At 40.8% G+C, this 15,365-nt stretch overlaps 1 protein-coding gene across 1 annotated transcript in view; it reads left to right on the top strand.

Moving 5' to 3' along the window:
* COL28A1 (collagen type XXVIII alpha 1 chain) overlaps positions 1–14,843 on the top strand; it is a 171,611-nt gene extending 156,768 nt beyond the window's left edge. The window contains exons 34-36 of the mRNA XM_066240125.1: positions 11,720–11,921; positions 13,398–13,574; positions 14,470–14,843. Of these exons, the coding sequence (XP_066096222.1) occupies positions 11,720–11,921; positions 13,398–13,570 (375 nt within the window). The 3' untranslated portion in view covers positions 13,571–13,574; positions 14,470–14,843. The remainder of the gene's footprint in view (positions 1–11,719; positions 11,922–13,397; positions 13,575–14,469) is intronic.
* The last annotated feature ends 522 nt before the right edge of the window (positions 14,844–15,365 follow it).

Below are 15,365 nucleotides of genomic sequence, written 5' to 3'. Positions count from 1 at the left end.
CTTTTAGGTCAAACTTGGAGACCCTTCCATAATTACCAGTCAGTGGGTATTGTAGTCTCTTCCCTGCCAAGTTACAACAAAGCAGGTCTAGACTCGTCTTCACTACACATATGGACATCTCTGGCAAGAGGCACATAGCTGTCGTGACCCTGGTTTTTTGTTTGTTTGTTTTGCGACAGACAGACAGATAGGCAGGAAGGGAGATAGATGAGAAGCATCAACTCATAGTTGCAGCACCTTAGTTGTATGTTAATTGCTTTACCATATGTGCCTTGACCAGGGGGCTTCAGCTGACCCAATGACCCTTTGCTCAACCCAGTGACCTTGAGCTTCAAGCCAGCTATCATGGGGTCATGCCTGTGATTCCATGCTCAAGCCGGCGACCCTGCACTCAAGCTGGTGAGCCCACGCTCAAGCTGGCAACCTTAAGGTTTCAAATATGGGTCCTCAGTGTACCAGACTGACTATCTACTGCGCCACTGTCTGGTCAGGCTCGTGAGCCTGTTCTGTAAGCTCAATGAGCTCTTTGTCCTGCCCTTTTATGAAGGCTTCATGGATATAAAATATTCATTATGAGCAAGTGCAACAATATTCTAGTGTCAGGAGTCAGCTGTCTAGTTAGGTTAAGGCCTTGAGAAATTTCCAGCTCAGCAGGTTGACACAGGGCCATCAGGAACCAGGCCTAGGAAGCCATTCTGAAAGTGACAGACGAGAGGAATCACTAGATTTTCATACTCTGTTCAAGAAAGGGCAGAATGGCCTCTAATATATTAATATTTGATTAAATACTAACCATGTCTGAGATGAGTAATTTCAGTTACTGTCCATGGATTATTCGTTGAAATTAACACACATTTATATCACATGGTTTACAAAGGGATCAGCAAACTCTTTCTGTAAAAGGCAATATAGCAAATCTCTTCGGCTGTGCAGGCCATCTGATCTCTGTTGCAATTGCTCAACTCTGTCGCTGAAGTGCAGAAGCACCTAGCCACTACTTAATGAGTGACTGTAGCTGAGTTCAGATAAAATTGATTTCCAAAACAGCTGAAAACTCGGGTTTGGCCCCCCAGGGCTTGCTGAGCCTGGTCTTCACTACGCATTGTAAAGTAAATTACAGTTAGTAATGTACACTGTGCATCACTTTGTCCCTCCCTTAGTCAATCCACGTCCCTTTCTAAAGACTTCCTGAACAAGCGCAAACGGGTTTCATCCAGCAAGTAGTGCTTAAACCGAGCTCCCCCATAATTCATGAGTGCAAGTGGTATGTATTGGTCATCTACTGCTGTAATCGGTGCTGACTCCTAAGATACAGTCCCTGCCCAAGAGAAGTTGAGAGTCTATCAGGGAATGGATTACTATAAAAAGTATTAAGAACATGAGCAGAGCTGTGGATGAAGCGCAAGAGACGGTAGTTGATTTCAGAGCAGAGCAATGGAAGGCTCCACAGAGGACAGGGTGCTGAGCTGAGTTTTAAGAATAAGCAGGAGTTGTTCAAAGCAAGAAGGGTACTTTCAGCAGAAGAAACGTAGGCAAAGGGGGATTCCCATAGGCAGCGCATTTCAATCCATTAGCACAAGTTAAGCCTAACTGGAGCCTAAAGTGTGTGGCTGAATGGTGAGAGTCCAATCTGGATAAATAATTCGAGGACCAGTTATAAATGGCTTCACCTGTCACACTAAGGAGCTCGAATAACATCCATAGGCCAGGTAGCCAGGAGAGAGCAGAGAAGTTTTTAAAGCAAGGGTCCTGTGGTCATATGTGGTCCACAGGAGTAACCCTGGTGGCAGTGTGGGGATAAACAGGAGGAGCAGGACACTGAGCTATGCGGAGTGACAGTCAGGTGACAGATGGGAAGAGCGGTGGGGATGAAATGAGGCGTGGACTGCAAAGCCATTGCTGGGGTACGATGAACAGGGTTTAGTGATGATATGGGTTGGAGGTGAGGGACAGACAGGCAGTGGTTTGGAGATGACAGCTGGATTTATAGCTGGGAGATGGGGTGAACTGAAACACCACCTACTGAGATGGAGAATAGAGGAGGCAGGATGGGACTTTTATGATGGAAGAAATTGAATTTAGTTTGCACCTAGCGGAGTTGAGGTGCCTGAGGGAAATCCGAGACAGTTATGACACAGCATGAAGATCAGCAAGTCCCTATGCTTCCTATCATGACCCAGGAAGTCTGACAGCCCTGAGAGACAAGGGATGTTATAGATTGTGACAGCTGAATCATTCGAGCAGCTGGGAAGGGAAGGGCAAGAGAAAAGCGCATCCAAACTAGTTTGGATTTATACCCCAGAGCCGCACAGAAGGAAACAGCAGCAGCTGGGTCTCCCCAGGCTGCCTCTGGCTGTGATACCGGGAGCTCACAATGAACTTGAGCTTCTGGGATAGCCCCTTTTCCTCTAGTTTTCATCACCCTGGCTCTCTCTGCAGAAGCATCAGGGCAAGACTGAACAATGACTGTTTCTAATAGATATTTAGTCTAACAAACATATGTGCCTTTATCTCTGTCATATGTATATATAACACACATACACATGAACATAAAACATACTTATTTATTTGTGCATGTACACCTACCTTTACTTAAAAGTATAATTACTGTACCCAAACATCTACAGTAATGTGAACCTGTCAAAACCTTTTGATTCTCAGATTGGTCCCGAGCCTACCCCAGGCAATACTGCAAAACAAATCATCTCAGAGGTCCCTTCTTGTGTCTCTATTTCCTTTCTCTGTTGTCTCTTCTATCCACTCCTTAAGACACCAATCTCTATCTTTCCTTCTTCCTCTTCTAGAAAAATCTGTTCTTAGGGGAAATTTTGATATGTTATTTACACTTTCGTGTGAAATTTAAATCAATAGGTTTCCACCTCCAAGAAGGACTTACACTTTCAGCATTTTGTGTAGTTGTGGAATGAACTTGATATGCACTAACCATCTGGGAACAGGTGTGTTGGGAAGTAGAGAAAGCAGAAGGATTTCCCAGGTTCTACTAAATTCATAGCCCTTCAGTAACACCGTGCTCTCTTCTCTTGCTGGTTAGTCCTGGGAAGTGAATGTATGCACCTCCATTCTACTCTGCCTCTCCCCTGAAGCCTTAGGATAACTTACACTTCTGGAATGTATCACATTTTATGTTGTTAATAATTATTTACATATGTATCTTAACTCTGCAAATAGATTTAAATTCCTTGAGGACTTGATCTAGGTCTAATTAAACTTTGTGTCCCACTCACAGCCTAAAATTGTACATCATCTTGCATATAGTAGATGCTTAATAAATACCTACTGATCTAATGAATGTTATAGCAACTGATGGACTAAAAAATAAATCTAAAGTTTTTCTTCAATAAAAGGCATAAATTATATGGCTTTATAAAAGACTGTATATATAAAAATCCTTAATTTTGTGGGACTAATAATGTTGGGACTTTATGTTCCTTTAGTCTTTCTGGATTTGGCCAGTTGGGTTAAAATTTCCAGGATATAATGGGAGTGGAGCAATAAAACCAAGTAAACATCATTTAATCAGACCAACTGGTGATCACCAGTAATGTTCTATTAAGTAAGCATATTCATTTTCTGCATGAAGTCACTTTTTGTCATTCTAAATGCATTAATAAATGTCCACATTGATGAAAAAATCAAAGATGATACAAATAAATGGAATACTTCTGGATTAGAAGATTATTGTTTAAATGTCCATACTACCCAAAACAAACTACCAATTTGATGCAGTCTTTATCAAAATGTCAATGGCATTTTTTCACAGAATTAGAACAAAGAATTCTAAAATTTGCATGGAACCACAAAAGACTCCAAATAGCCAAAGCAATCTTGAGAAAGAACAAAAAAGCTAGATTTATCATGCTCCCTGACTTTAAACTATACCACAAAGCTATAGTAGTCAAAATAGTATGGTGCCAGCATAAAAACAGACACATAGATCAATGGAATAGAATAGAGAGCCCAAAAATAAACCTATGCATACATGATCAATTAATCTATGACAAAGGAGACAAGAATATACAATTGGAAAAACATAATCTCTTAGTAGTGGTGTTGAGAAAACTGGACAGCTACATTCCAAAGAATGAAACTGGACAACTGTCTTATACCATATACAAAAATAAATTCACAATCAATTAAATATTTGAGCCTCTTTGACATCAGCCTTAGCAATAGTTTTTGGACCAGTCTCCTCAGACAAGGGCAACAAAAGGAAAAAATAAGCAAATGGGATTACATTCAACTAAAAAGCTTTTGCAGAGCAAAGGAAACCATCAAGAAAATGAAAAGGCAACTTACTGAATGGGAAAAGATATTTGCAAATTGTACATCTGATAAGGAATTAGTATCGAAATTATATAAAGAATTTACACAACTTCATATCAAAAACAAATAATCTAAATTTAAAAATGGGAAGAAGACTTGAATAAGCATTTTTCCTAAGAACATATACGGATGGCCAATAGGCACAAAAAAGATACTCAACATCACTAATCATCAGGGAAATACAAATGAAAACCACATGAGATATCACCTCACACCTGTTAGGATGGCTATTATTAAGAAGATAAAAAATAACAAGTGTTAGGAAGTTTAGAAAAAGGGACCCACAAACATTGTTGGTAGGATTGTAAACTGGTGCAGCCACTATGGAATACAGTATGGAGGTTCCCAAAAAGTTAAAATAGACAATCATAAAAATCATACAATCCAGCAATTCCACTTCTGAATATTTATGCCAAGGAAACAAAGCCATTAATTCAAAGATATATATGTATCCCTATGCTTATACTGCAGCATTATTTACAATAGCCAAGATATGGAATCAACCTAAGTGTCCATTGATAGATAAATGGATAAAGAAGATGTTACACACACACACACACACACACACACACACACACACGGAATCTAAAAACAAATAAACAAAACAAAAACAGACTTACAGAAACAGTAAACAAATTGGTGGTTATCAGAGAGGGGAGGGTCTGGACCAAGCAAAATAGGTGAAGGGGATTAAGAGGCACTCCCCCCAATAAATAAATAAATAAATAAATAAATAAAAGATATGAACTTCTAGTTATAAAATAAGTCATGGGAATGTAATAAATAGCATAGGGAGATGGTCAACAATATTGTAATAACTTTTTATGATAACAGATTATAACTAGACTTAACGTGAGAATCATTTTGTAATATAATTAAATATTGAATCACTATGATGCACACCTGAAATTAGGTACAAATAGGGTATTTTATGTCAGTTGTATGGCAATAAGAAGTAAAAAAAAAAATAGTGTCAACGCACAGGGTGTTTATTCATTGGAGCTGGCTTCTTGTAAAAATATTCTAGATTTCCTTCTTCCCCAAAAGACTATAAAGGGAAGAAGCCCTGTTTACCCTTTCCAGATTGTTCCCTGACTGCAAATAACTGAAGTAACCACCAGCAGCAGTTTCTTCCTCTCTGTAGAAAGAAGGCTGTGGTATTCCTGTGCAGAGTGATTCCACAGCAACCCAGTGATGGAAATAACCAGGCTGGTGTAGGCGGGGTCCCTCGGGGCACTGTGTGCCCAGGTGGAAAGGTGTGGTGGAGGCGAAGCGAGCTCTCCTCTCCGCTCTGACATCCCCCTGAAGTTCAGTGCTGCCTCTGTCTAGGATGCAGGCTCTGCATTTCCATGGGAAATGTGTGCCCTGTGTCAGTGTCAAGTACAGAAAACTAACACAGCAGGCTGGCTTGGCTGCTGTCCCACCCTCTCCGTGTCCACCCTCTCACTCTCAGGGAAGCCCTATCCCAGGTCCCCACCCACTTGCCTCATTTTCCCCTCTTGTCATTATCACATGACTGCTCAGAGATCTCCACCCCAGTTTTCACTCTGTGTCTCTCCCATCTCTGACTCTCCTTTCCCCACAGCTCCCCCTCATTCCTACCGCGTTCCGAGATCCATCAAACGAAGGCCACTCTGAGAGTGCGGCTCCACTGGCGGTGTTTTCAGGAGCTGGAACCCTGGGCAGTTCTGACTTGATTCTGGAATTAGATGTGATCCTTTATCCGAAAACCTGACCCTGGGCTCTCTCCTCAACTCCGATGGCACAGCTGTTAGTCCCCTACCTGTGCACTGGGCTCACTGCCTTCTCCAAAGCCAGGACCTTGCCTCCCTGTTCTGCTCTTCCTGTCTCCCTTTCTGACTCCTGCCCTATGGACAGTGAATAGGCTTCCGACTCTCCCATATAAAAATTCTCTAACCTTCTCGTAGTTCACATGCCCCTCTTTCTACTATCCTATCTCTTTTTATAATACAATTATTTCATAGGCCAGTCTCTGCTGTCATTTTCTGTCTCTGTCACACACACACACACACACACACACACACACACACACACCCCCCTTTACTCTCCCTCTTGTTCTCTCAACTTCTTCACTTCCATTTACTTGGGACACCTTGTGATGAACCACATTTTAGAAATAAACACTGATAGCTGCCTGACATTGGGTGAATCACCTATCTCTTAAGGTTTCTGGTTCCTCAGTTGTAAAATAGGTATTTTTACCAGAGTATTCTTCCTTTTATAAAAGCATATGATTAGAACAGTCAAAAACATATACTGCTCACAAAAATTAGGGGATCAGGGAACGTGCAGATACTCCAGTACTTTCGGCCTTTTGTACAGTGCATTTCCACCAATGAAATAAAAGTTGGTTTTGCATCTCATTTGTATAATTGAACTTTCTTTGACTTGTTTGCTTTTCTGATGTTCTTGTTTAATAAAAAAAAAATCAAATGCTTCTTTTTTTTTATCACTTCATATTCATTTTGAAATATCCCCTATTTTTTGAGCAGTATATTAGGCAATGCCAGAAACATTTACTGGGTATTATATTAATGAATGAGAGGGTTTATAAAGAATGAAATTCTGCACTTGACCCTCTAGGAAAGCTGCAGAGGATCTGGGGAGATGTAGCCCAAACTCAAGGTATTCCTCACAGCCCTCAGCAACCTTAAATGCAAATAAACAGTATTCAGTTTAAGTACTTAAGTGCTGAGAGTCCTGGCAAAAGTGTTATCACCTGGGAAGTCAATCAAGGTCAGAAGCCCGAGACCCAGGCACCTTGAAGGCACCGCTGCTGAGCCAGCTGGCAAGAGCAGGAGCCTCACAGCCAACTTGGGAGAGACTTGGACCCAAGCTACCGCAAAAAGCTACAACTGAACACGTGGGCTAATGCTGACGATTGTTAGCATTCATCCCAAGAAGACACGAGCTCAGATGGGAAGAGCTTGTCTGTAATAAATGCAAGGTTCCGTGCAGTGAAATACAAGGGAAATGTTGGAAATCAGAAACCAAATGGCTTTTTGGAATTGAGTAGAGCCTGGTTAGTAACCCTCCATGAGGACATACATCCTTGTTCCTAGGATGCTGCTCAAAATCTGTTTTCCTCCCCTTAAAGATCTGCCCTAAGACTCTAAGGGACTGATAACACATCTGCTTGTCCAGCTGCGCGGAGCAGCCCCGGAAGTCACGTGTTGGCCTTTCACGTGCCCCGTCTCCTTTTCTGGGTCTTTTTACTGTGCTGAGCCCCTGCTTAGAGCTGGGACCATTTGTCTCCTCAAAGGCAAGCCAGTGTGGTAGGTCTAGAACTGTGTGGAACCGGTAGGCAGGCTTTTGTTTCTATGTTTAAGATTTATTAAAAGAATAGAGAATACATGTAACAAAAATCCGAGTCACCACCGCCCAGAAGTAACCACTGTTTCCATTTGTTCACTCCCTCTTGCTTCAAATGAAGTTCAAGTCCTTGTTTTCTTTAAGAGTCTCTCTCCTCCTCCTCTTTCTTCAGTCGAAACCACTACCATGAATTTGGTGTGTATTTTACCAGTAAAGTTTGGGGCTGCTTAAATCCCACTTTTAGAACTGGAAGTTATGTTCGGGTGTAAGCTTTTCTTATTTTAAAATGATGATATTAAACCCCAAAGGAATAATAATAATTAAAACAAAGTGTCCCTCTACCTTTCTCTTTCCCTCTGCCTCTCTCTCTCTCTGCCTTTCCCTCTCTCTCTCTCTCTCTCTGCCTCTCTCTCTCCCATCCTGAATTTATCCAATGGCCAGTAATTGCTGATATATGCTATAAAGACTTTAAAAAAAAAAGAAGAAAAGGAAAAAAAAAGAGAAAGAAAGAAAAAGAGAAGTGTGGCATGGTTTAATTTCTCTTATCAGGAAAGTGATATTTACACAGGTAAAACAGGAAATGATGCAAGATGGTATAGGCTTAAACGTTAACTCCCACATGATCATGGCCAAGTATAGAAGCATTTGAAAGTGCTATACAGCATCTGGAAGAGGAATGTTAGTATTGACTGGGTTACTGGGAAAGGTTCTGCCAACAGGGACCATGGTGGGAAGGTTCACCCCCAAGCCTGATGCAGAATGAAGAAGAGGAGAGAATGAAAGAAAGGTCATAGTAGATGTGTTAGGAGTAGTGGAAGGTGAGCTTATAAAAGAGTGGAGGAGACATATTGTGGCAGAGCTATGTATCAGTTGAAGAATTTTTGCCCATCAAATTAGTAATTACCTCTTTTTTCAACCATAATATCTAATAGCTGGTGATAATTTAAGAAGGGATGTTCAGTAATAAGAGTGCAAATTAGAAAAATTTTTTGGAGAAGTCTTTGTCTCAGAAGCTCAAATATGTGTATTAATAACCAGCAATCAGACATGTGTTTTCTAACAGGAAAAAAAAAGCAAATATATTAAATGTTTAAAAAAGGCCATGATAGTTATGTATAGTCTGTATTTAAAATGGTATATTTAGTCACAGAAAAATATATAGAACCAGGATATATCAAATTTTAAAAAACATAAAAATCCAAACACACATTTTTCATTAAAAAAATATATGCACATAGGGACAAGACTGGGGAAAAATGTGCTTAAATATAAACAACAATTTATCTGGGAGGTGGAATCAACCTCTTGTGATTTTTCCTTCTTTCTTGTTGCTTGTTCAGATTTTCTACAGTCACTTTAATGAACATGTTTGCTTTCATAATAAGAAAGAAAAGTATAAAAATAGCAAACCATGACAATTATATATTTGTTTAGATAATCTGAATCTCATTGAGCCAAAAACTAGAATTATTCTCATTTATGAAAAATAAATTAACTGGTTCTAAGAACCTAAGGTGTAATGCTCTCAAGGTTAAAATCCCCAAATGATGATGTGATTGAGAAAAAGAAAAGCACACATTCCTAGAAGTATAAGGAGCATGAATAACTTACGAGGCCTTGAATAAGGTGGGGTTCCTTTAAGAAAACCATGCTGCCCAATGAACTCCTTCAAAGGCACGTTCTCACCTGACAGTTCATCTGAAGCGTAGCCTAATGTCCGGTGGCCTTTTCATGTTTGATAAACTCTTCCTCAGGCAACTTTCTCTTTTATTATTATTATATTTTGCTTGAAATAAAATATATGTGTGCAAACAAACAACAACAAAAAAACCCAACATTATTTCTTTCCTAAGACGAGCATGTTTCAGATTTTGCCACTAGCTTCCCAGTAATTTTTGGGAAGTACTTTAGTCATGTGGAACTTTAGATTCCCCCCCTAGAAAATGAAGTGCAGAGTCCTTGGGTTACGACACAGTTCCGTTCCTATGACAGTGACATAATCCGAATTTTGGTGTAAGTAGAAACACACCCTAGCCTAAGTCACTTCTCTTTTTTTTTTTTTTTTTTTTTTTTGTATTTTTCTGAAGCTTGAAACAGGGAGAGATAGACAGACTCCTGCATGCGCCCGACTGGGATCCACCCGGCACGCCCACCAGGGGGCGATGCTCTGCCCCTCCGGGGCGTCGCTCTGTCACAACCAGAGCCACTCTAGCCCCTGGGACAGAGGCCAAGGAGCCATCCCCAGCGCCCAGGCCATCTTTGCTCCAATGGAGCCTTGGCTGCGGGAGGGGAAGAGAGAGACAGAGAGGAAGGAGAGGGGGAGGGGTGGAGAAGCAGATGGGCGCTTCTCCTGTGTGCCCTGGCCGGGAATCAAACCCGGGACCTCTGCACGCCAGGCCGACGCTCTACTACTGAGTCAACCAGCCAGGGCCACTTCCCTATCTTAACACAGTTGTAACATCATAACCTAGAACGTAAAAACACAACTAAGCCACAGAAAAGGAAAAGGACATAAATGTACTGGACTGGACTCTGTACTGTAGTAACAGGAAAAAAATGACAAAAAATTAGGGTAAATAAAGTGCGATCCTAACGTGCACGCAGAAGCACTCATGTTTTAATTGTTTTTGAGTTTTTATGGGAGTGAGCTTCGTAAACTTGAAACGTCTTATGTTGAGACTGTCCTAACCCGAGGACTCCCGTACTGAGAAAGTTTACCTCTTGCCTTAAAATTCTCTAGTTCTATGATTATAACAAAAGTTCTCATCCAGATTGCTATATGTACACACAACAATACTATTTTTGAAATAGGAATGCCAAGTGAACCATAGTTTTATGTTCATTAGTACCAAAAGTTGTGTTTTGGGGCTAGTAAAAACCCACTACTGTATTTGTATTGAATGCCCATTAAATAGGACAATGACCAGGTCAGTCCCAAGGGAACTATATGCTTTAATTTGACTGGTAGTACTTTAATCATTATATATATATATCAGAAATAGAATGATTAGCGTTTCCCCGTTGTGTGTTTGGGCACACGTGTGTACAGAATCAACGTGGTAGAACAGCTTAGATGGCAGAGAGAAGCTAATGATGACAGCTGGCTCTGGTCACAGGATAACAGGAACCACAGTTAATATAGCACCAACAATGACTTTCACTTAGTTCACTGATTTGCCAGGTTAAATAAATTTTAAAAAGCAAACAAACAAAAATATAAACAAGAGAGGGCCTTGCAAAAATAAATGACCTCACTATGCCAGGACTGAGATAAATAATCAGTTTAACTGCAGGTAGCCGGGTCTAAGGAAAAAAGAGAACTTCACTGGTCCCATAAACGACTGACCTAGCTCCTGGCCATTGTAGTCAAGAATAACTGGCATGATTTTTTTTTAAGCAAAACACCTTTTCCTCCTTGTTTCTCAACATCTAAATGTAGATGAAAATTAAAAATTTTAAACCACAAAATTTGCTTTTGAAATTATAATCCTTTGTTCATTAACTGACAAACATTTCTTGGAACTTCTTAGAAGCTAAGCATCCTGTAGCACTTGACATTTGCTGGGGTTTGAATAATAGGAGGGAGGAAAAGTGACGCCATTGTTTTTATTTTCGTGTGTTACTGTCCTTGCCACCCCATTCCCATTCTCAACTTGGCTGAGTTCAGGTGGATATTCTGCAGTTTTAAGTTTTGTAGTGTTAGGAAGTGGGGAAGAAAAGACCAGGAAACAATGGTCTAAGAATTCAATGGTTCTCTTCTCTGCTCATACCAGTGACTAGGAAAAGAATGAAGATCAAGTCCTCCCAGCCTCACATCCTTCATGACACAGGGTTAGGGTTAGGAATGAGCTCTCTCCTAGAGAGCTCAGCATAAAAGAATCTGTGAGTGGGAGGTTGTGTGTGTGTATGTTTCATTGAAACAATTAATATTGGAGGGCTGGGGAGAAATAGCATACTGAACTTTTCCTTAAATGTCCCCAAAAGCAAGCTCGCTTTTTTGACTTGTTATCACTAAAAACAAAAATGTGAACTTTCTGTGTAGGTCAGTATCCTGGGAACCCAAGACCAAGAGAATGAGCCTCTACAGCCTTCCTGGGCTGAGAGCCTGTCCACCCCACCTTCATCTGAGGCTGCCACCACCCAGGGGCCATGGCTCAGCCACCCTGAGGATGGGGCAGAGGGTCTGGGGACCAAAACTCCAAGGCCCCGTTTGAACTTACAGTGGGAAACGTTCATGCACAAAGGTAAGACTTATCTGCCAATCCGCTGTGCTGAAGAAGACACAAAAAACATGGTCTCTAAAATCTCATTTAGAGAGATGTACTTTGATTGTAAACGAGGGACAAAACACAATTTTCATCTTATTATATATAGAATTAGAAAACTGGCTGGCTATAGATAAAGATGGCTAAAAGGCTTTCAAGCTCTTTAGTGTTTGTTATTATTTTTTAATTTGAGTGCCTTTACAGCGGGTTGTGCTCTCATATTTGCCATAGTCCCTACCACTCCCTATTACTTACACGTGGCCTTCACACATACAGACATTTGAGTTTTGAACTCTAGATTATAGAAGAAAGAGAAAAAAACCAGACTCTAGATTCATCAACATATTTTCTATGGAATTAATATATATACAAATTATTCATTAGATACATAGTTTCTAAAGAACATGCAAGAGAGACAATATCCTTACTTTAAAAAAGCAAAGATTGGCTTGAAAACAAGTTACATGATATTATTTAGTTACTGTTTTTAGGAGTAAAGGTGGTGAAAATATGTGCTGCTTCTTTCCGGTTGGGTTCAGTTAGCTTCAGAAAGTAAATGAACTGAGGCATATTCCAGATCTAGGGAGAAGATTAGGGGAGACGGCGAGAAGGCTTGTTCTGATACTGAGAAATGAAGCTTATAACATAGAAACCAGCTCACAGACACAGAAAACAGACAGCGAGTACCCACTTGGTTTGTTTGTTTATTTGTTTGTTTTTGTCACCTCTTTCACCTTGGAATCAATTCTTTCGGTGGTAAATATTAATCATGGCACTAAGGAGTACCAGGAAATAAAAAGGGATTTAACAAAGGATTTGCTGTTTTAGCTTTTCTTTGCTTTTTTACAGTGGTTGTGTTTCTGAAATTTATTTGTAAACTGATCTAGAAGCTCATGTTTTTATTATCCTGCAAGAGCTCCTCTTCATAAAAGAAAATGGTGATAGGAAGAGAAGCCTTTGTTCTCCTTCCCTTTGTAATTTAGAGGGACATTCTCTTCTGAGTAGGCGAGAGGCATGTGATGGCAGTGGTGCTTCCTACGGACAGACTGGAAGGGGATGTGTACAGAGAGCCCAACTCATCTTCATTCCAAATAGTAACTTGATTTTCAATCAGTTCCAAAGTAAATTAGGAAGTTTTATTTTGCTCTTGTCACCTAATCCCCACACCAGAGTATCAGCCAACGAAGGCTCCCTGTGTTATGCTTTCAGGGAACTAGGAGTTTTTAATGGGGTTTCGTGAAGATCAAAAATGTTTATGTTTCTAAAGGAAACTCTAATGATAGAGTTTGGGGGTGGAGGAAGTGTTTTGGGTATTAGGGAATCCTTGTTTAACATGGAACGATGTTTTCTTGGTATGTTAGTGTGCATGGACAATCGCCGTTATGAAGCTTTTGTTTTTCATCTTTTCAGTGAAAGAAAAATCTGTAATAAGACATTGTCCTTTTCTCAACCTAGACACTAGATGCTTAGAAGACCTCCAGCCTGGAAACTGTAGCGAGTATGTGGTTCGGTGGTATTACGACAAACAGGTGAACTCTTGTGCTCGCTTTTGGTTCAGTGGCTGCAACGGCTCAGGAAATAGATTCAACAGTGAAAAGGAATGTCAAGAAATCTGCATGCACAGATGAGCAGGTAAGTCAACCTGTAATGAGCCAAATCTACATCCCCATCAACAGATCTAGAAAGAACCTCTATAGTTTCAACGTAATGACCCAATACAAATAAAATATACAGTATTTGATTGTATGCCAAGTATTTACAATTTATAAACATTGAACCCTTACAACCACACTAGGATGTAGGTATTATTAACCAGTTTTACAGATGAAGAAGCTGAGGCTCTGAGAAGTTTAGTAATTTGTCAACCAGTCACCCAACTGAAAAATGGCAGAGCGAGGATGTGACTTCGAGTTGTGCAACCTCAATACACAGGCTTTCGTATCTACCTCACAACCTGCAATGCGGTCTGACTCCTGTTCCTTCCTATTCTATGCGTTATGTCGGGTTGAACTCCTTCCCCAGCCCCGCCCCCATTCCACCCTGGTCCCCAGTCCCCTTCTAGGCACTTCAGTCCTCCAAACACCTCACAGCCCTGCCAGTAGCAAAAGGTAAGTGGTGAGATGAGAAAGATACTCTGCTCTGTACTCCTCCTACAAGTTTGGTAAAAAACACCTTTATTGTGTGTTTATATATTGAAAACAAAAATTTTAATTGAAATAAAGGCACTTTTTCTCACTCTTAAAAATATGTAAATATGACTTTCCATTTTAGGGGGATGGTAAAGAAGGCACTTGACAGCCAAGAACTACTGAAAGCCCACACTCTTGAGCAGGGTGTTTTAAAGATTGGTCTTAGGCTGAAAAATGAGCCACCAAATTGAAATATGACCCAACAGAGTAATAGAGCATTGGCTCTGTCATTTTATAATAACTCTGCAACATGCAGTCTGGGAAGATCATCAGTTCTGAGCTCAGCTCAGGCAGCATTTGTATATATCATCTCACCGCGCCCTTTCTTCTTCTTGCAGGCCTGGGACCCTCACTCAAGGTCCGTGGTACAGAAAAAGGGCACTCAATGAAGGAGGCACTGGAAGAACAGCCATCTTAGCAAAAATAATTTTGTGGAGTTTACATTTTTATGATGTACTATTTGATACCACAAAAGAATGTATGCAATATATTTGTAAGTTAAAGAATATGATAAGGTGAACACCACTGAACACTGCACACAGAGAATGACCAGACATAGCCCGTTCTGTTGATGCTTCCTGTGGACCCCTCTACCGTCTTAGCCCCCTGTTTTCTGCCAGGGGTATTTCCTCTTGAATTTTGTGTTTACCCTTTCATTTTGCTATTGGTTTTTATATGTAATTCTGCATGTAAAACCACATATATCTCTATGGATCTCTAAACAAGACATAGTCTTGCTTGTTTCAGAACTTTATAAAAATGGTGTCATACTCTGGTCGTTTACAGCTTGCTATTTTTATTCGCTATTATAACCAATCCATATGTCTTACTATATTCATTCTTAAAAATATCTAAATGTGCTCCCAAATATTTATTATTTAGGTTTTTTTTATTTTATTTTATTTGTATTTTTCTGAAGCTGGAAACGGGGAGAGACAGTCAGACAGACTCCCGCATGCGCCCGACCGGGATTCACCCGGCACGCCCACCAGGGGCGACGCTCTGCCCACCAGGGGGCGATGCTCTACCCCTCGGGGACGTCGCTCTGCCGCGACCAGAGCCACTCTAGCGCCTGGGGCAGAGGCCAAGGAGCCATCCCCAGCGCCCGGGCCATCTTTGCTCCAATGGAGCCTTGGCTGCGGGAGGGGAAGAGAGAGACAGAGAGGAAGGAGGGGGTGGGGGTGGAGAAGCAAATGGGTGCTTCTCCTATGTGCCCTGGCCGGGAATCGAACCC

The sequence above is a fragment of the Saccopteryx bilineata genome, chromosome 7, assembly GCF_036850765.1.
Source record: "Saccopteryx bilineata isolate mSacBil1 chromosome 7, mSacBil1_pri_phased_curated, whole genome shotgun sequence".
NCBI classification, from domain to species: Eukaryota; Metazoa; Chordata; class Mammalia; order Chiroptera; family Emballonuridae; genus Saccopteryx; species Saccopteryx bilineata.
Note: the sequence above shows the minus strand (reverse complement) of the source record. Positions and strands in the feature narration are given on the sequence as shown.